At 39.9% G+C, this 22,467-nt stretch overlaps 1 protein-coding gene across 5 annotated transcripts in view; it reads right to left on the bottom strand.

The window, feature by feature from the left end:
• LOC139751216 (uncharacterized) overlaps nt 1–22,467 on the bottom strand; it is a 60,834-nt gene that overhangs the window by 20,686 nt on the left and 17,681 nt on the right. For 4 of the 5 annotated variants that reach the window (XM_071666410.1, XM_071666409.1, XM_071666408.1 and 1 more), the window contains 5 exons: nt 19,002–19,145; nt 15,999–16,355; nt 13,730–14,889; nt 6,264–9,063; nt 2,989–3,201 (listed from right to left, as the gene is read on the bottom strand). In XM_071666410.1, coding sequence (XP_071522511.1) covers nt 2,989–3,201; nt 6,264–9,063; nt 13,730–14,889; nt 15,999–16,355; nt 19,002–19,145 — 4,674 coding nt within the window. Of the gene's footprint in view, nt 1–2,988; nt 3,202–6,263; nt 9,064–13,729; nt 14,890–15,998; nt 16,356–16,490; nt 16,611–19,001; nt 19,146–22,467 lie in introns of those variants that run through there. The other variant, XM_071666412.1, reaches the window with a different exon arrangement.

The following is a 22,467-nucleotide window of genomic DNA, read 5'->3' as shown; positions in this document are numbered from 1 at the left end:
GGATATAAGGCATGTGTACGTGTAGGAAGAGAGGAAAGTGATTGGTTCTCAGTGAATGTAGGTTTGCGGCAGGGGTGTGTGATGTCTCCATGGTTGTTTAATTTGTTTATGGATGGGGTTGTTAGGGAGGTGAATGCAAGAGTTTTGGAAAGAGGGGCAAGTATGAAGTCTGTTGGGGATGAGAGAGCTTGGGAAGTGAGTCAGTTGTTGTTCGCTGATGATACAGCGCTGGTGGCTGATTCATGTGAGAAACTGCAGAAGCTGGTGACTGAGTTTGGTAAAGTATGTGAAAGAAGAAAGTTAAGAGTAAATGTGAATAAGAGCAAGGTTATTAGGTACAGTAGGGTTGAGGGTCAAGTCAATTGGGAGGTAAGTTTGAATGGAGAAAAACTAGAGGAAGTAAAGTGTTTTAGATATCTGGGAGTGGATCTGGCAGCAGATGGAACCATGGAAGCGGAAGTGGATCATAGGGTGGGGGAGGGGGCGAAAATCCTGGGAGCCTTGAAGAATGTGTGGAAGTCGAGAACATTATCTCGGAAAGCAAAAATGGGTATGTCTGAAGGAATAGTGGTTCCAACAATGTTGTAAGGTTGCGAGGCGTGGGCTATGGATAGAGTTGTGCGCAGGAGGATGGATGTGCTGGAAATGAGATGTTTGAGGACAATGTGTGGTGTGAGGTGGTTTGATCGAGTAAGTAACGTAAGGGTAAGAGAGATGTGAGGAAATAAAAAGAGCGTGGTTGAGAGAGCAGAAGAGGGTGTTTTGAAATGGTTTGGGCACATGGAGAGAATGAGTGAGGAAAGATTGACCAAGAGGATATATGTGTCGGAGGTGGAGGGAACGAGAAGTGGGAGACCAAATTGGAGGTGGAAAGATGGAGTGAAAAAGATTTTGTGTGATCGGGGCCTGAACATGCAGGAGGGTGAAAGGAGGGCAAGGAATAGAGTGAATTGGATCGATGTGGTATACCGGGGTTGACATGCTGTCAGTGGATTGAATCAGGGCATGTGAAGCGTCTGGGGTAAACCATGGAAAGCTGTGTAGGTATGTATATCTGCATGTGTGGACGTATGTATATACATGTGTATGGGGGTGGGTTGGGCCATTTTCTTTCGTCTGTTTCCTTGCGCTACCTCGCAAACGCGGGAGACAGCGACAAAGCAAAAAAAAAAATATATATATATATATATATATATATATATATATATATATATATTTTCTTTTCATACATTCGCCATTTCCCGCATCAGCGAGGTAGCATTAAGAGCAAAGGACTGAGCCTTAGAAGTATGATACTGTGTTGCTTGCTGATAGTGAAGAGAAGTTGCAGAAGGTTGTAAGTGTGTTTTATGATGTGTATAAGCATAGGCAATTGAAGGAAAATGCAAGTAAAAGTATAGTAATGGTGTATGAGTGGAAACATTAAGAAATACATATAAAGTGAAACGAGAAAGAGTACTAAATTATAATGTGGATATGTGGGGAAAAAGTCTGCAAAAAAGTGAGAGAATTTAAGTATCTAGGAACTGCCCTGGGTAAATGTGGTGATATGGAAGGAGAGATAAGGGAGAGAGCAATACTGGGTCAAAGAATCATTGGGTCCCTTAGAATAATTAAGGGTAGAGATGTAAGTATGGAAGTGAAGAAAGGATTTAGGGACAGCATAGTCCTTCCAACCCTGACCAAAACATGGACATGGAATAAGTCACAGAGGCCAAGAATCCAGGCTGTGGAAATGAGCTATTTGAGAAGAGCTTGTGGTGTGACTAGATGGAATGAGGAAAGAAATGAAAGGGTGTATGAGAGATGTGGTATGGCAGGGATTGCAGAGGGAGTGAGTTGTGGATTGGTAGAGTGGGTGAAATGTAATACTTTGAGGTGTACTGGGCATGTGGAAAGAATGCAAGACTGGGAGTTTACAAGGACACATGTAAGCACAGGGATAAGTGGAGACTCTTCTGGCGTGGCCACCCCTTGATGGGAGTTCCTGGAGGGAACAGGCATTATAGATATAGATAGACAGATAGTGCCATATCAAACTTTAGTCCTTTGTCTGATTATTCAGGACCAGTAAGGCCACTGTTTTGGCACTTATTTGCAGAAATGTTAATCTAAATATAAAATGTAAGCATTATCAGTTCTAAACACTCAATTTAAAATCATGAACCAATTCCTGTTAACACAAATATCAAATTCATGTAGACAACTGCAAACCCATACAAACCGTAAGACTGAGGACCTATGGGCAATCACATCCTAATGCAGTTAACAATTAAGTTCAAGACAATAGTTTACAAAATTCCTAATTTCTGAATATATAATAGACTCCTTTTTTCAATTTCAGGAAAAGGGACCATCAAGAGGATTCATATAATTTTCTGGTATCTCATGTTCCACAAATACTTCATTAAGTAACCAAGGGCATTAAAGATTACCCAGTCTACTACCATCTGTGATGAAAATTAAGGTAATAAAAACAAATAATAACAATGAAAGTCACAAAATACTTTATATTTTGACTAAGTCTGGGAAGAGGAAAATTTCAACAAAATCCTGTCATAAAAAGAAATTATCACAATGTTAGGGTATACATATTTCTTTTGGCATCTTATACTACCAGGATGATATGCTCAACAAGAGATAGTCAATAAACTCATGAAAAATTATGGCAAACTCAGGAAAGAGTCTTCTATCTGAATGAATATGTCATTTCATTCTCTATAATATTGTGGTGTACAAGTCAGTCTTTCAGCTGAACACATCATTAACAATGGCACTCTGGACATGATATCCAAATAAAGTATACTAATAATCTTCATAAAACTATGGTAATCCTAATCTTCAAAATAATTCTGACAGTCCTGGGCTTACAAACCCCCTACCGAACTGGATGTGTCTTAGAAAGTCCTGAAGAAATATGATACAATAAATTTGATTCTCTTAAACCTTCATTCATCCCTAGAAACAAATAATGTAACTATACTACACCTGGTTGTATAATGCCTTGTGAAAGTCAACGTCCCCTTTGTGGATGTTGTCTGTGAGGATGTCACGGTGAAATTGCTGTGCTAACTTAGCAATTTCTGCTAGTGTTGCCAGTTGCTCCTGAATAAACTTGGTACGCAGAAGACGCTGAGTCATATACCGCCGAATACAGGCTTGTAAGCGTGTAATGCCCCTCATAAAGACCACATTCTGACCCTGGAATGATATGCAAAGTAAACTGACCATGCCTTAACATCATTAACATCTTTATGTTCATATTTATGCCATTTTGTTTCTTAATCTTAACTATTTCCTGCAGCTTTTATGGACCATCAGTCAGATATGATTATCATAAATTAAGGTCCTTATAAACTGATTACCTATTATTTTCATTCCTGCCAACAAATTTACAGTGAATTAATTGTTTAAAGCTACTGGTACTGAAAATGTGGATGCCTGTGGAATAACATCAACGATTTTGTGTGTGAGGGTAAGGGTGTGAATGGAGAGGCTAATTATAATTGAATCAATTTTGGAAATGGAAGGAATATTGTAAGGTATCACAGGAAACTTAATAAGAATGTGTATGAAAAATTAGTTACCAGTGAATGCTAAGAGGAGCAATTATTGAGATTACAAGATCTCGTTGGATATCAAGATTATGGCAAAAGTTCAAAATGTCAAACATCCAGTAAGTGTTCCAGGAGAAAAAATATGGTTGCGAGGCATGGGCTATAGATAGGGTTGTGTGGAGGAGGGTGGATGTGTTAGAAATAAAATGTTTGAGGACAATGTGTGGTGTGAGGTGGTTTGATTGAGTAAGTGATAAAAGAGTGAAAGAGATGTGTGGTCATAAAGAGTGTTGTTGAGAGACCAGAAGAGGGTGTATTGAAATGGTTTGGTCATATGGAAAGAATAAAAGAGGAAAGATTGACAAAGAGGATATATGTACCAGAGGTGAAGGGAAAGAGAAGTGGGAGACCATACTGGAGGTGGAAGGATGGAGTGAAAAAGATTTTGAGCAATAGGGGCTTGAAAATACAGGAGAATGAAAGGCGTGTAAGGAAGAGTAAATTGGAATGATGTGGTATACTGGAGTCAACGTGCTGTCAATGGATTGAACCAGGGCATGTGAAGCGTCTGGGGTAAACTATGGAAAGTTTTGTGGGGCCTGGATGTGGAAAGGGAGCTGTGGTTTCAGTGCACTACACATGACAGCTAGAGACTTAGAGTGAACGAATGTGGCTTTTGCTGCCTTTTCCTGGCTCTACCTTGTGCAGGGGGAGGGGGTTGCCATTTTCATGTGTGGTGGGGTGGTGACAGGAATGGATGAAGGCAGCAAGTATGGATATGTACATGTGTATATATGTATATGTCTGTGTATGTATATGTATGTATATGTTGAAATGTATAGGTATGTATATGTGTGTGAGTGGGCGTTTATGTATATACATGTGTATGTGGGTGGGTTGGGTCATTCTTTCTTCTGTTTCCTTGCGCTACCTCACTAACGTGGGAGACAGCGACTAAGTATAATAAATAAATAAATATAAATAACAAACGGAAGCATGGACTAACGAGTAAATTCTACATGCATAGAGAAGAAGTTTCATAGCAGCATTTATGATGACTGCCGGACAGTAACAAACTTTATTTAGTGCATTATACACTAATGAAACAGGAATCTGAAACAAATACTTGATAAGTACTGTTCAGAGAGATATGGATTTTCTAACATACAATGTCAGATCTGGGAAGTATCCAGAATGATAAAATTTGAAAGAAATATGATAATATGGCAATTAAGGACTTTAGATTAATAAAAAATCTTAAGCAAAGAATTACAAAAATATCTGCATGAGCAAGGTGGAAACAAGTGGACACACATGAAATTAAGTTAAAAAACTTGTAAATAAGGATGTGGCAAAATATCATCAAAGTATATAAGTGGCGGATGAATGAAAGAGATTGACTGAGGACCTGATTAATGCAGGCAGCATATGTAAGTTCAAGAGATTGTAAAACAAGAGACTGTATAGGAGATGGTGGCCCATGAGTGTAAAACTCTCTTCCCATAAAGAGCAAATACAAAATTACAACATGTGAGGATCGCCATTTAAAAGATGAAAGCAATATGTGAGAAAGCTGTCAGAATGAATGGATATGTGAACTTTCCCAGAACAGAAATGAGAAGAATCTGTATGATTAGACACTGAAAATGCAGAATATTGTATGGTACATTGGATATAAAAAAAATTGGACTTTCATAAAATACCAACAAAATTTGTTACAGCGCTGGTGGCTGATTCATGTGAGAAACTGCAGAAGCTGGTGACTGAGTTTGGTAAAGTGAGTGAAAGAAGAAAGTTAAGAGTAAATGTGAATAAGAGCAAGGTTATTAGGTACAGTAGGGTTGAGGGTCAAGTCAATTGGGAGGTGAGTTTGAATGGAGAAAAACTGGAGGAAGTGAAGTGTTTTAGATATCTGGGAGTGGATCTGGCAGCGGATGGAAACATGGAAGCGGAAGTGGATCATAGGGTGGGGGAGGGGGCGAAAATTCTGGGAGCCTTGAAGAATGTGTGGAAGTCGAGAACATTATCTCGGAAAGCAAAAATGGGTATGTTTGAAGGAATAGTGGTTCCAACAATGTTGTATGGTTGCGAGACGTGGGCTATGGATAGAGTTGTGCGCAGGAGGATGGATGTGCTGGAAATGAGATGTTTGAGGACAATATGTGGTGTGAGGTGGTTTGATCGAGTAAGTAACGTAAGGGTAAGAGAAATGTGTGGAAATAAAAAGAGCGTGGTTGAGAGAGCAGAAGAGGGTGTTTTGAAATGGTTCGGGCACATGGAGAGAATGAGTGAGGAAAGATTGACCAAGAGAATATATGTGTCGGAGGTGGAGGGAACGAGGAGAAGAGGGAGACCAAATTGGAGGTGGAAAGATGGAGTGAAAAAGATTTTGTGTGATCGGGGCCTGAACATGCAGGGGGGTGAAAGGAGGGCAAGGAATAGAGTGAATTGGAGCGATGTGGTATACCGGGGTAGACGTGCTGTCAGTGGATTGAATCAAGGCATGTGAGGCGTCTGGGGTAAACCATGGAAAGCTGTGTAGGTATGTATATTTGCGTGTGTGGACGTATGTATATACATGTGTATGGGGGTGGGTTGGGCCATTTCTTTCGTCTGTTTCCTTGCGCTACCTCGCAAACGCGGGAGACAGCGGCAAAAAAAAAAAAAAAAAAAAAAAAAAAAAAAAAAAAAATTTGTTCCACTCACCAGACGATGGAAGCAAACATCTGCAGCACTCTCTTTCTCTGGAACCATGTCAAGTCCACCTTCAGCAGTAGCAGGAGGCTGGTGAGCCATGGTGAGGTCATCTCTCACACTTCGGTGGTGTTCTCTCATTCCTGCCTCAGATGTTCCCCAATCTCCACTGCACTCCATGCTCACCTCCAGTGTGTCTTCTCTGAACATCTCAGGATGTTCAGCTAAGAGGTTGGTGATACTAGTGGGTCTTGGGCCACTGTTTAGTAATTTAAACAATCCAGGTTGGGTCACTGTTTCTACAGGATTTGACTGATAGTGGGATTCCACCGATGTGGTTTGTGGGACGGTTTTGCTAATGGTGACATCTTCATCAGGTGTACACAATCTGTAGTACTGCATACCATCACCATAATTTATACAGTTCCCATTGATGAGACTCATTGGATCAATGGATTCTAGATTAAGATTGTTATTTTGTGTACGAGAATACTTTTCACTGCTTTTCCCAGAGCCATCTGAGAAAGCCTCTAAGTGTGCAACTTGATGAAGACTATGAGTCACTTGAGGATTCTTTGGACCAAAAGGCTGATAATTCAAATCATGTATATATTCATCATTCTCTGCCTGCCCTGTGGACTTTCTTGCTTCTTCATTCCTAAAGTAAGATGGCATGAGGTTGGTATGATTGGATGGTCGTGGTTTAGGAGATTCAACCTCAACTTTTTCATTGGCACTTGAAGGATGAGCAGTGTCTGGTGAAAAAGTCATGATAGGTAGACGTGTGGTGACAGGAGGATGTGTAGAGGGATGTGACTGTGTAACAATGATTGGATTTGAACTTGTGCAAGATGGAGAACCAGACCAGTTCTTCTGCTCTCTAATCTGACTGGGAAGGGCAGGAGTAACTGACAACTTTAACTCAAGATTTTCAACATTTTGAAGAGAAAATCTTGTACTGGAGGTAACTTTAACATCACTGTCACTACATACAACTGCCTCATTTAGTGATTCAACACTCATTTTTGACCTTAGCTGTCTGTTTCCACCTCTTGTATCATCATTTTCAACACCTGATCTAACAACAATGTTTGTTTTAAGTGCAGTCTGAGGCATCACAGATAAACATCCATCTTTTACACTTCCATTAAAGCCTGTGTTGCTGGAAGTACTAGCAGTCAGGAATGCATGCAACTGCTCAGGTGAAACACACTGTAACTGCCTAATAAACTGCCTAACTTCCTCCTCTTGCCGTAATCGTAGCTCCTCCAGCTCCTGTTGCTGCTTAGCCCTTAGCAGAGTTAAGACCTGACCCATGGCATCTTCTGAACCTCTCTCTGGCACCAGTTCCATCCCATGAGTAGCAGCTATATTATTCTTCACCCTATCTCTTCTTTGAGGAACAATTTTCACTACTTCCTCTCCATGCTCTAACTCAGTATCCCTTTCTTTTCCTAATTTAGCAATTCCATGCTCAACCTCACCATGAGAAATGATGCTCTTACCATCATACACCTGGACTACCAAACACTCTTCCTCTGAATCATAGACATCAGAGTCTGGTGATCTTTTCCTATCATAATCATTACTACTAGCTCTCTGAGTGTTTGTCACCGGACTTTGTATCCCAATCTCTATCACTTCTTCAGTTTGTTTTGCTGTTTCAGTAAGTTGTACATCTGAACTTGTGGGATGATGCCTTACAATCTCATCACATGTTCCCCCAGTATTTGTATATGGTGACATTATGTGTTTAGATAATACAGTGGAGTCTTTTTCACCTAAACTTTTTATTACTTCTTCATCTTTCTCAAAACTACTTTGTTCTTTAGAATCCTCCTGAAAAATGTTCTGTTCTACACTCTCCATCTGAGCATTACCTTGATCATCACCTTCCACTTGGGATTTAATTCTTTCTTCACTATCCATTGAAGAATTTTTCTGTCCTTCATTAAGACTTTCAATGGGACAATCTTCTACATAGACAATAGTACTAGGTTCTGTTTCACTACTATCTTCTGAGGAACTCTCTAAACACTCTTCGTTGCGTTCAACACAGCCTAATGATTCATCTGTTTTTAAAGTTGGGACTTTAGTTTCCAAGCTGTCACTATCCTGACTTGTGGAAAATTTAGCAAACTGACTGGAGCTTGGGGGAACCACTTCAGTCTTGTTATCAACAACAGGAACTTCTTCCTCACTTGGGCTTTTTGAGTTACGAACCTCATCAAGTTTCCCGTCAGACCCTGTGCTTGCTGGGCTTCCAAGAACTTCAATGCCTTCATCACTACTAACCTTTGTTTCTGTCTTATCCGATGGTGTTTCTGGGGCCTCATGCAAGCTAATGTCTTGACCCTCCTGAGCCTCCAGAGATAAGTCTGTTACCTCATTCTTCTGTAAAGATTTACTTGAAGATGAGATACTCTGAATGCTCTGACTGTCCAAGTCTAAATTCTCTGCAGGAGTTTGGGTAATGAGTTGTGGTTTTTCTGGATAAGCCTCTGTTATCAAGTCTTGGTTATTTGTTAATAACCTGGACTCTTGGTAAGAATGAATATGTGACATTTCTTCAGATGAAAATGGGTCAGTTGATGAAGTAGTAGATGTGTCAAGCTTCCTGCTTTCCTCAGATGCTGAGCTGCCTGAATGGTCTTTGGTGCTTGAATCATCTTCCTGTTTTTTTTTAACCTGTGGTCTCACTGAATGTATGTACTCATCAGAGTTGAGGAACACCATGCGACGGGAGGCCAGCTGAGTAGGATACTGGAGCCAGGCATCATCTGTTAAGTTGCCTAAGTAGCTATCTAAATACCTGGAAAACAATATAATAAATACACAAACAATACTAAAATTAAAAGGGTGTTCCATGGAACACTTGTGCCACTTATATTTCAGTATAGTTATTACAAATAAAATACGAATGGTCAGAATGACGGCTTAGAAAGTATCGAAAACATCTGTATTAAATTTCACGTTTACAGGTAGAATTTTCCTAAGTTATAAGCTATGTTCAGTATTAGGTTAAACTTCTTTATAAAGGGCCTAACCCATGCAGAATCTAAACTGTTACGGGTCTTGGGCCACTTAATTCTTCTGATGCTGAGAAACAACCGTACTCTACAAAGTTTCATAAGTATCTGACTTTGTTTTCAGGTTATGGCCAAATCTAAGTTACAGGTTAAGTTTGAATCCCAAAGAGGAATTGACTGACAACTGAGGAATGGACAGACAACTGCTAGACAGATAGATAACAGATGGATGAACAGACTGATGAAAGATGGACAGACAGTGGAAAAACAGCCAGACAAGGATAAGTAAACAACTCATGAATAATGACATAAAGACAACAGTCAAAGAAATCCCTAAGTGACTGTCATGTTGCAAAGGCAATACAACTAGAAGGATATTCCATGGAACACTTGTATCACCAAAAGTACTGAAGAGGTACTAGAAAAGAAAAAATAATGGGTGGAAATATTGTTTGGAAGATAAATACATTTGCATTACCAGCCATAGATAAAGGTAGAATTTTCCTGAAGTTATGAGCTGGGTTTAGTTCCAATTCAAATCCTTTTATTTGGGACCTAATTCAGGAAAAATCAAAATGGGTTTCGAGTATAATATCATTCAGTTTTTAGATTAGGGGTAACAGCTGTATAAAGCTTCATGAGTACCTGATTTGAACTTTTAAAGTTTTGACCAAGGTTAAGCTGCAGGTTAAAGTGTGACTCAATAATGTAGGCAGATGGAGGGATGACAGAGGGATGGAATGAGAAAAAGACTATGGATAGACAAACAACAGACAGACAATGATGGTGAACACAGCAATTCTTAAGTGCCTGTCATGTAACACATGCAACCTAACTAAAAGGGTATTACATGTAACACAAGTGTTGCTTGCAATGCAGCACAGTTACTGGAAGTGGAATAATGGGCAGAAATGTTTGGAAAATAAAAAAGAATATCTGCAATGTACTAAGTATCATAGCCAAAGATGGAATTTTCTTTGTTACTAACAAGGTTGCCTTCCAGATTAAACTCTTTTGTAAGGGGTCTAACTCTGACAAAATCCAAATGAAAGTTATGGGTTTTACGCCTTCCATTTGTCAGACACTAAGAAACGACTACATAAAATTTCATGAGCAGATTAAGAGAGTCCAAATGACAGATGAACAGCAAAAGGCAGATGGGCGGACAGTTGAAGATCATGGACAAAGTGATCCCTATATAACTGCTATGCTTTGCACACAGCACAATAAATAGACTTTATGTTAACACACAAGAAATATGGGATAAGCTAAAGATAAAAATTTTTCCTATAATAAAGAGAAATATAAACCATATCTTTCTATCCCTATAGATGGGAGAAAGAATACTTCCCATGTATCACCAGGGGGACAGGAGCAGGGGGGCTGGAAACCCTTCCCTCCTATTTCTTATTCTAAAAGGGGAAACAGAAGAAGGAGTCAAGCAGGGAGTGCTCATCCTCCTCAAAGGCTCAGATTGGGGTGTCTGAATGTGTGTGGATGTAACCAAGACGAGAAGAAAGGAGAGATAGGTAGTATGTTTAAGGAGAGAAACTTGGATGTTCTGGCTCTGAGCAAAATGAAGCTCAAGGGTAAAGGGAAAGAATGGTTTGGAAGTCTTGGGAGTAAAGTCAGGGGTTGGTGAGAGGACAAAAGCTAAGGAAGGAGTAGGACTACTCCTGAAGCAGATGTGGGGGTGTGCGACAGAGTGTAAGAAAGTAAATTCTAGATTGATGTGGGTAAAACTGAAAATGGATGGAGAAAGATGGGTGATTATTGGAGCCTGTGCACCTGGTCGTGAGAAGAAAGATCATGAGAGGCAAGCATTTTGGAAGCAGCTGAGTGAGTGTGTCAGCAGCTTTGATGCATGAGACCAGGTAATAGTGATGGGTGATGTAAATGCGAAGGTGAGTAAGGTGGCTACTGACGGTATAATTGGTGTACATGGGGTATTCAGAATTGTGAATGGAAATGGTGAAGAGCTTGTGGATTTGTGCTGAAAAAACACTGGTGATTGGGAATACGTATACGTATGTGAGCAGGAGAGATGGTCAAAGGGCATTATTGGATAACGTGTTAATTGATAGGCATGTAAAAGAGAGACTTCTGGATGTTATGGTGCTGAGAGGGGCAGCTGGAGGGATGTCTGATCATTATCTTGTAGAGGCAAAGGTGAAGATTTGTAGGGGTTTTCAAAAAAGAAAAGAAAATGTTGGGGAGAAGAGAGTGGTGATAGTAAGTGAGCTTGGAAAGGAGACTTATGTGAGGAAGTACCAGCAGAGATTGAGTGTAGAATGGCAAAATGTGAAAGAAAATGACATTAGGGGAGTGGATAAGGAATGGGATGTGTTTAGGGAAGCAGTGATGGCATGTGCAAAAGATGCTTCTGGCATGAGAAAGGTGGGAGGTGGGCAGATTAGAAAGGGTAGAGTGGTGGGATGAAATTGTTAGTGAAACAGAAAAGAGAGGCAATTGGATGATATTTACAAGGAAGGAGTGCAAATGACTGAGAGATGTATAAAAGAAAGCAGCAGGAGGTCAAGAGGAAGATGCAAGGGTTGAAAAAGAGGGCAATTGAGAGTTGGGGAAAGAGTATAATTAAACTTCAGGGAGAATAAAAGGATGTTTTGGAAGGAGGTGAATAAAGTGCGTAAGACAAGAACAAATGGGAACATCGGTAAAGGGGGCAAGGGGGAAAGTAATAACAGGTAGTGATGAAATAAGGATATGGAGTGTTTTGAAGGTCTGTTGAATGTGTCTGATGGTAGTGGCAGATGTAGAGTTTTTCGGTCAGGGTAGTGTGTGCAGTGAAAGGGTCAGGCAGAATGATTTTGTTAAGAGAGAAGAGGTAGTGAAAGCTTTGAGAAAGATGAAATCTGGCAAGGCGGCAGGTTTGGATGGTATTGCAGTTGAATTTACTAAGAAAGAGGGTGACTGTGTTGCTGATTGGTTAGTAAGGATATTCAATGTATGTATGGATCATGGTGAAGTTCCTGAGGACTGGCAGAATGTGTGCATAGTGCCACTGTACAAAGGCAAAGGCGATAAAGGTGAGTGTTCAAATTACATAGGCATAAGTCTGTTGAATATTCCTGGGAAATTATATGGGAGGGTATTGACCGAGAGGTTGAAGGCATGTACAGAGCATCAGACTAGGGAAGAGCATTATGGCTTCAGAAGTGGTAGAGGATGTGTGGATCAGGCATTTGCTTTGAAGAATGTGTGTGAGAAATACTTACAAAACAGATGGATTTGTATGTAGCATTTATGGATATAAAGAAGGCCTATGATAGGGTTGACAGAGATGCTTTGTGGAAGGTCTTAAGAGTATATTGTGTGGGAGAAACTGCTAGAAGCAGTGAAAAGTTTTTACCAAGGATGTAAGGCATGTGTACGAGTAGGATGAGACGACAGTGCCTGGTTCTCAGTGAAGGTTGGTCTGCAGCAGGGGTGTGTGATGTCCTCATGGTTGTTTAATTTGTTTATGGGACGGGGTGGTTAGGGAGGTAACTGCATGAGCTTTGGAGAGAAGGGTGAGTATACAGTCTGTTGGGAATGAGAGGGCCTAAGAAGCGAGTCAGTTGTTGTTCATCGATGATACAAAAATGGGTATGTTTGAAGGTGTAGTAGTCACAACGTTGCCATATGAATGTAAGGTATGAGCTGTTGATGAGAATGTGAGGAAAAGGGTGGATGTGTTGGACATGAAATGTATGAGGACAGCATGTAGTATGAGGTGGTTTGATCAAGTAAGTAATAAAAGGATAAGAGAGAAGTGTGGTAATAAGACCATGGTTGAAAGAGCTAAAGATTGTGTGCTGAAATGGAATGGACATAAGAAGAGAATGAGTGAGGAGAAGTTTGCAAAGAGGATATACATATCAGAAGCAGAGGGGAAATGGAAAAAGGCAACTTAGCTGGAGATGGAAGGAAGGAGCAAATAAACTTTTGGTGCTTGGGGCCTGAACATGCAGGAGGGTGAAAGGCATGCACAGGACAGAGTGAATTGGAGTAATGTGGTAAACAAAGGATGACATGCAGTCAATGGACTGAACTAAAACATATGAAGTAGCTGGAAGAAGCCACAGAAAGGTGTGTGGGGCCTGGTTGCAGATAAGGAGCACATTACAAATGACAGCTAGAGAATGGATGTGAGCAACTGAAGCCTTTTCTTCATGTCTTCCTGGCACAACCTCACTAACAAAGGAAGCAGCATACAAACATGAGAATGTTTTTCCTAAGTGTCAAAGGATCTTCTGCACATTCCCTTTGATTTGCCTGGAAAGGGACACACTGCCAAACTCAGTGATATCAAGTTGGCAATAATATATATCATGTAATATCAATATACCACCACTAGTAGATAAGAAAAACAAAAACAGCACATGAGACTCCCAGACTGAGAGAAAAAAGCAATAGCATACTACTGATAGTCAGCCCGAAATCACTTACTTGCTACCCACACTGCGCCCTGGATCCAGTGGTTGGTCAGATGACCATCTACGGGTCCTACTCCTCTTGCTCACCCTCCGCTCTGATGCAGCTGATGATGACCGAGGTTCTGCCAGTATATCTCTTGTTCTATGCAGTTCCCTTGGGCTTCTCATTTCTTTATTGCTTTCCTTAGAACTTCCTTTTTCTAGATTCTTTCCTTGGCATACTTCTGTTTTTCTACTACTCTGTAGGGATTCTTTGTGATCACTTAGAACCCTCTTGTCAACAGACTTTCCGTGACAGGCTTCTGAAGAGTCAATTTCTTTTTCCTTTTGCTTGCAAGGAACATTCATTCCAAAATGAGATGAGAAACTTCCATGGTTAGAAGTTTCAGTACCACTTGAGCTAGTATGTCTAGAGGAAGAGGTGCTGGTAGTGACTGGCACAGCAGATTTACAAGTAGTGACGGATAAAACAGGTGCTTCTAAACCAAGGCCACTGCCACAGCGGCTTGTTAGCTGTTCCAGATAGTCATCCAGGTAGTCACTATGACTGCTGCTGCGTCCAGAGTCTCGCTGTGACATCCAGGATGCTTCCCGCAAGTCTCTTACTCCTATGTCCCTTTTTTCTCTTAACCCACCATCTCGAACTTCCCTCACTCTTGCACTGCTAGCTTCTCTCACCCCTCCATCCCTCACACCCTTTCCAACATCACTAATACTTGTTCTTGGACTTCTAACTTGTTGTAATGCCATCTGTGTGATGTACCTTTGGTTATCATCCTCTCTGTGTGAGTCTGACTCAACCTCACTGGGTAAACTGCCTGTTCTATCTTCCTCAGAGCCATCAATAACATCTTCAGAGACTTCTAAAATTTCCTCAGAGACTTCAAGCCCATCTCCTGACCCTTCCCCACCTTCTTCTGAGACAGAGGCAAAGCTAAGGCTCAAAGAAGCTATGGTGGCAGTATCCTGGCATTCTGAAGTTGTATGTCGTTCCACAGTTTGCTGGCCCTGCACTAAAGTAGTGCTAGCTGTTTCTGTATGTTGTGAGTCTGCCCCAGAAGACTGAAGTTTGGCAGTGGACTTTAAGACAGAGGACGGATGAAGGCGTCCTAATATGAGGTTTGTGGCCACCTCAGGAGAGCCACTCAGTAAGAGAGCTTCATCTACCTCAGCCTGAAAGTCAAAGGTTTATGTACATCAAAATGATAAAACTTCATGCAATATGACAGTCTTACATAACTCCTAAACAACTACTCAGGTAATTGAAAAAGTTATACCATCCCGCATCCAGTTTATATACACCAATAACCACCTGAGCTACGAAGGCTGTCATCTATCCTTGCTTTCAATAACCAAGGTGGTGCCTATTTATCAAGATCTTGAGTCATTCTATGACATAGTAACCTCCTTGAGCATAAGAGAGCATGTATCTCAGTGCTTGGACCTTCATCTACTAGAGCACCAGTAGTGAAGGAAAAGAAACTCTTAAAAGCACTGATAGTACCATTTGTTCACAAAAAATGCTAAAGAATGTTTCCTTTAGGGAAAAATATCTAAGTGAAGAATTCTGGTGATTTTTTTTGCATTTTTGAGGTCCAATACCATCAAAAGACACCATAATTACCTAAATGCTAACATCTATAACTTTGTTTAGCAAAAGAACTAAATCTTAACAAGGAAAACAATATCTTTCACCTAACATTTGGGCTCTGAAAAATTCCCTTCACAATACCACAAGGCAAAAATTTCTTGCCAGTTTTACCCAGTTATAGATATATACCCAGTTCCAGTTCCTGGGATGCCCAGATGGCTACCACTAACCCACACTGCCTATACTAGCATGTTTCATTTAATCCACCAATTAACCATGACCTTTCTATATCCACTACATAAGCCTATCATTACCAAGAAACCCAATGCAGAGTCATGTACAAGCATCAAAAGAAAATGGATCTTTTTATACTGTACATATCTCAACTAAAAGTTTTCTATTATCCTACACACATTAACTAAAAACAAAAATGCACCAATTTTGTTTCTATGGCTTTATCTCTTCATTCTTACCTCTTTACTTTCTAAGACTAGTTCTTCCTGCACCAAATCTTAAAACTGAACATTTATAAAAGAATAAGGACAGTAATGAAAACATAAGGCAAATGCAGTGATGAATACGTGCCGATGCAAAATGAAAAATATGCCTTGAGAAGGCATATGAGGTATGAATGTAACATCTTTATATAAACAATGGCACAGAAGGACACTCCTCCTGTTATAATACTGACCAGTGAAGGTGAGTGCTGCCAGGTATCAAGTGAGGCACTAACTGAGGTGTCGAGGGAATTGTCAAGGGAGGTGTTGAGGTAGGAACGTAAATCTGTGCTGGCCGTGAGTGACAGGGAAGATTCTGTTTGAACCGACACATTGGCTGCACTTGGTGAATCTTCAGGTCCCTCTGATGTAGGTTCTCCACTTCCATGACTGCTTGGACCTGATGAGGATGAGGTCTCCGGTCCTTCAAGATGCTTATTGTGAGTCACCGACGGTGAAGCACGAGTACTTCTATCTGTTGTACATCCACTTGATACTTTTTCACTACCACTGCTTTGATAGCCAGGCCCAATGCAGTACCTGTCACGGCCCTGTTGAAGGAAGTACATGATATCATGGTGATACCATACATATTCATAAATCATAACACTGATAAATATATATGCACCTTTTCCTGTATTCACAGCAGGGGGTGAAAAAAATCCCTAAACACTTCAGTTACTAACCATTTCCACAACTTCCAGTATTGAAGACCCTACAGCAATACTCATGTCAAATGCTGAAGTTTTCTCCATGTTGGTTTACCTGGTGAAGTACGTGCCACTTACTTGCAGTAATAAATAAGACTGAAAAGAATGAGGTGTACTTCAGCAAACATACATAGAGGAGGAGAGCAAAAGTAAGGAAAATTGATAAGAAAAAAATGGAGAGACCAGTTTTTTAATATAATAGACAAGGATTGAAGAATGCAGTCCAAGCAATCCTATTCTGGTTAGAAAAATACACCAAAGAAATCCTTAGAAAATCAACAAAGTGCTCTGTATTCTCCAGTGACTACCTTCTATATGCTAGCCAATTATATTTCCAAAAACAAAAGAAAAAAATAGGAAACATCAATCATCAAAACAGCAAACACCAATCATCCACTCCCCATGTCCCACCACAACCTTTCCCCCACCACTGTCATCCTCTATAGCTTAAACACCTGTTAATAACCACAGAAGAAATGACTTAAGAACATCCAAGTTCATAAGTATCACATACTAGGATACATATCCAGGGTGATAAGCATATATATCCTCATGCCTTCTCTGTCAAAGTACAAATATCTTTATTCATATCAGATCTTCTGCATTTATAAGTGATTCAAGGATCTATCTATACTTCTGATGCCTGTTCCAATTGGAACTCCCTCAAGGGGTGGCCATAACTGGTGGACTCCAGTGCTGCTTAGCCTTTAGTGCCTCACCCTTAACAGGCCACTAGCAAAGCAGTGTTTGCTGAGGCTCCTACCTAATGTTTCTACCCACTACTTCTACCTACTGCTCCTGCCTACTACTTCAACCTAATGTTTTTACCTAATGCTCCTCCTAGATGTTCCTACCTACTACTTCCAACTACACTTTCTAACATTTTGCCAAAAGGCAGGACTAGAGCATAGTACTATCCTGCTTGCTAAGCAAATGATGCTTCTCAGTTTACTAAACTGATAAACAGTCACTGTCTAACCCATTTCAATAAATACTAAAGTCATGTAAGATGCACTTGTGAAAATTTAAACAACATTCTACATACAACAACTACATGACATAAGCAAATAAATTTGCATCACATGAAAGACTGGTGAATGTATTAGATTGTAAGTTGGTAGATATGGGGTGCTTGGGAGATGGAGGTATGCAAAATGAATTATGGCAATTGGTTTAGTGAAAAGAGAAGTGGTGACAGCCTTGCATAAGATGAGTGTGGAAAAGCTGGAGTGGATAAGAATACTGCTGAATTCTCAAGAAAGGTGGTGACAGTGTTGCTGACTGGTGAGTCATAATTTTCAATGTATGTATGGCTCAAGGTGAGGTGCCAGAGAACTGGCAGAATGCCAGTATAGTGCCATTATACAAAGGCAAGGGGGACAAAGGTGAATGCTCAAGTTGTACAGGTGTAATTCTATAGAGTATATCTGTTAAGTGTTATAGGATAGTGGCAAGTAAGAGGATGATGGCATGCACAAAGTATCAGATTTCTTTTTGCAGGGGATGTGGCTTCAGGGGTTAGAATATGTGTGAACCAGGTGTTTGTTCTGAAGAATTGTGAGATATACTTAGAGTAAGAGAGGGATTTACATGTGGCATTTATGGATCTGGAGAAATTGTATGATGATAGCATTTATGATGAAGCTTTGTAGAAGGTACAACAAACATATGGTGTGGGAGTAATGCTATGCAAGCAGTGAGGGGTATTCATTTTCACGAAACAAATGCAGAAGTCAATTGCCTTTCACAAGTTCAGAGTTTACTGATTAGCTGTTTACTTTGAGTAAAGTAACATACTGAAATTATCATCTGCTGATGGCCACATTCCATAAATTTCACTCATAATATTTCATCTGTCTGGGATGGAAGATATTCATCTTCAAATTTTCTGGAAATGATATGAATCAGTTGTGAACCAATCAATGATAACTCTAAAATCATCATGCTCTAACTACACTAACTCTGTACAAATTTCAGACTGTCTTCAATATTTCTGCACAGTGTCTTATTTTGCTTTATACATTCCAGACATATTCATATCTCAAATCAAAGTTTGAAACAGTGTTTACATAACATTAATCAAATGTTTCATCATTTAATCCCTCACAGTGTACGAATATGGGCTAGGAATGTTGTTTCCTAACAAAGGTAGACAAGGTACAGACATTTTGTCATTCCAGAAGACAGTCATTATGTACTTTTCATTCACCTATGTACCTAAATATCCACTTAGCAGAATACAAGTGCTCCATTAAAAAAAAATTCTTCACTGAACCCCTTTTAGTGCAACAATTTCCATTTGACACATCATAAATCTATGCTTAACTACTATGAAAACCTTACCTTCAATTCTTTTCTTTATTTGTTGGTATAATTAGTCTTCCAAAAACACCATTTAGTTTATCATCACTCTCACTTTAGTCATCATCTTATTCTGCCATACATTATCATTCATGTCTAGCAACAAAACAACTACAACAGACTCACCCAAGTTTTATGCTGGTTTTCTCTCTGATGGTGATAGACTCGGCACTGCACATGTTGCTGACGCTGGAGCTCTTGCCGCTCATTCTGGAACTGTATTGCCCGTTCACGTAGTGCCCGAACTTCAACGCGTTCCTCCTCACTCAACTGTAAGATTTCACTATATTAATGTCTACCTCTTTCTTTCTCTTATCTCTGACTTAAACATGATATTCCTACTATCTCTCTCTCTCTGTCCAGCATATGATGAACAAATTTGTTACCCTTCCTTCACTGTATTTCTTATCTGCATAGCTTAGTTTGTCATTATGTTTGTTTGTATGACCCTCCTATGACAGGCAAGACTGAACATCCCCTATATCCTTCCTTTTCAAATGTATTTATCTTCCTGCCTAATCACTTGTCTTTGTCATTATCCTGTATTTTAAAAAATGGAGGAAAAACTCTATTACCATGTCTGTTTGTCTACATGTCTGTCTCATTCTAATATGGGTACAGTGAAAACAAATCTCTATCCCTTTACTCTTTTTTGTTTCACTATCCCATCATAAAGTTAACTAGTGAAAACAATTCTCTATCCTTTTACTCTTTTTTTTTTGTCTCACTATCCCATCACAACAATTCTCTATCCTTTTACTCTTTTTTTGTCTCACTATCCCATCACAAAGTTAACTAGTGAAAACAATTCTCTATCCTTTTACTCTTTTTTGTCTCAATATCCCATCACAAAGTTAATTGGATACTTCACCTATACTCTGCCTTTCTCAGGCACATCAACTTCACCTCCATCCTATATATCTCTTTGATGAAATGAACAAAGTATCAATCCAACCCATCTATCTATCCAGTCATTTTATGTCTGATGCACTGAATAAGAAACCCCTTCTCCATCCTATCTGTCTCTTTATGTCATCATTGTATTACTTGTAAAGTGAACAAAACAAACCTCCTCAACATCTCCATTTGTCTGTCTGTCCACATCCGTTTTTCATCATACTTTCTATAGAATTAAGTTTCCCATACTCAGCCTTTCTGTTTTTCTTATAATTCAGTATGATATAATGTTCCTTCTCTCATTCTTAGTCCAATTTCCATCTTATCATCCTGTTTAATATACTTCTCATCAACAATGACTTCCACAACCGTCTAGTTTCATCCTTTTTTTGGTGAAGCGAGCAAGATATCTATAACTAGTCTGTCATTATATCCATTTCATTCGGTCTAGTTAAATACACAAGATTTTCCTTCACCTTGTCATTCTTTCTCATCATTCTAGATCATATAAATTATAAGAATACCCGTAAATCCTATTTTTCTGCTTCAAGTCTGTGTTTATACACATATGCATACTTCAACCACCGAAATAATTTCTAAGACTAAATTACAAAAATATGGAACTTGACAGATATTAAGAGCTATAATACTTAGGCCAGAACAATCCAAACATATCATATGGCCCTGATAACTTAGGCTAGAGAGTTTTAAATGAAGTCAGTTGGCAACTTACATCTAATGAAGCCACAATATCTAACAATCATAAAAGACAGAAAGTTGGGAAATAACCTTATATATAAGAAAGGAGTATGGGTAAAACTGAAAGTTGATGGAGAGAGATGGGTGATTATTGGTGCATATGCACCTGGGCATGAGAAGAAAGATCATGTGAGGCAAGTGTTTTGGGAGCAGCTGAATGAGTGTGTTAGTGGTTTTGATGCACGAGACCGGGTTATAGTGTTGGGTGATTTGAATGCAAAGGTGAGTAATGTGGCAGTTGAGGGAATAATTGGTATACATGGGGTGTTCAGTGTTGTAAATGGAAATGGTGAAGAGCTTGTAGATTTATGTGCTGAAAAAGGACTGATGATTGGGAATACCTGGTTTAAAAAGCGAGATATACTTAAGTATACTTATGTAAGTAGGAGAGATGGCCAGAGAGCGTTATTGGATTACGTGTTAAATGACAGGCGCGTGAAAGAGACACTTTTGGATGTTAATGTGCTGAGAGGTGCAACTGGAGGGATGTCTGATCATTATCTTGTGGAGGCTAAGGTGAAGATTTGTATGGGTTTCCAGAAAAAAAGGGTGAATGTTGGGGTGAAGAGGGTGGTGAAAGTAAGTGAGCTTGGGAAGGAGACTTGTGTGAGGAAGAACCAGGAGAGACTGAGTACAGAATGGAAAAAGGTGAGAACAATGGAAGTAAGGGGAGTGGGGGAGGAATGGGATGTATTTAGGGAATCAGTGATGGATTGCGCAAAAGATGCTTGTGGCATGAGAAGAGTGGGAGGTGGGTTGATTAGAAAGGGTAGTGAGTGGTGGGATGAAGAAGTAAGAGTATCAGTGAAAGAGAAGAGAGAGGCATTTGGACGATTTTTGCAGGGAAAAAATGAAATTGAGTGGGAGAAGTATAAAAGATAGAGACAGGAGGTCAAGAGAAAGGTGCAAGAGGTGAAAAAAAGGGCAAATGAGAGTTGGGGTGAGAGAGTATCATTAAATTTTAGGGAGAATAAAAAGATGTTCTGGAAGGAGGTAAATAAAGTGCGTAAGACAAGGGAGCAAATGGGAACTTCAGTGAAGGGCGCAAATGGGGAGGTGATAACAAGTAGTGGTGATGTGAGAAGGAGATGGAGTGAGTATTTTGAAGGTTTGTTGAATGTGTTTGATGATAGAGTGGCAGATATAGGGTGTTTTGGTCGAGGTGGTGTGCAAAGTGCGAGGGTTAGGGAAAATGATTTGGTAAACAGAGAAGAGGTAGTAAAAGCTTTGCGGAAGATGAAAGCCGGCAAGGCAGCAGGTTTGGATGGTATTGCAGTGGAATTTATTAAAAAAGGGGGTGACTGTATTGTTGACTGGTTGGTAAGGTTATTTAATGTATGTATGACTCATGGTGAGGTGCCTGAGGATTGGCGGAATGCGTGCATAGTGCCATTGTACAAAGGCAAAGGGGATAAGAGTGAGTGCTCAAATTACAGAGGTATAAGTTTGTTGAGTATTCCTGGTAAATTATATGGGAGGGTATTGATTGAGAGGGTGAAGGCATGTACAGAGCATCAGATTGGGGAAGAGCAGTGTGGTTTCAGAAGTGGTAGAGGATGTGTGGATCAGGTGTTTGCTTTGAAGAATGTATGTGAGAAATACTTAGAAAAGCAAATGGATTTGTATGTAGCATTTATGGATCTGGAGAAGGCATATGATAGAGTTGATAGAGATGCTCTGTGGAAGGTATTAAGAATATATGGTGTGGGAGGCAAGTTGTTAGAAGCAGTGAAAAGTTTTTATCGAGGATGTAAGGCATGTGTTCGTGTAGGAAGAGAGGAAAGTGATTGATTCTCAGTGAATGTAGGTTTGCGGCAGGGGTGTGTGATGTCTCCATGGTTGTTTAATTTGTTTATGGATGGGGTTGTTAGGGAGGTGAATGCAAGAGTTTTGGAAAGAGGGGCAAGGATGAAGTCTGTTGGGGATGAGAGAGCTT

The sequence above is a fragment of the Panulirus ornatus genome, chromosome 11 (genome assembly GCF_036320965.1).
Source record: "Panulirus ornatus isolate Po-2019 chromosome 11, ASM3632096v1, whole genome shotgun sequence".
Taxonomy (NCBI): domain Eukaryota; kingdom Metazoa; phylum Arthropoda; class Malacostraca; order Decapoda; family Palinuridae; genus Panulirus; species Panulirus ornatus.
This window is presented reverse-complemented; position numbering and strand designations above follow the sequence as displayed.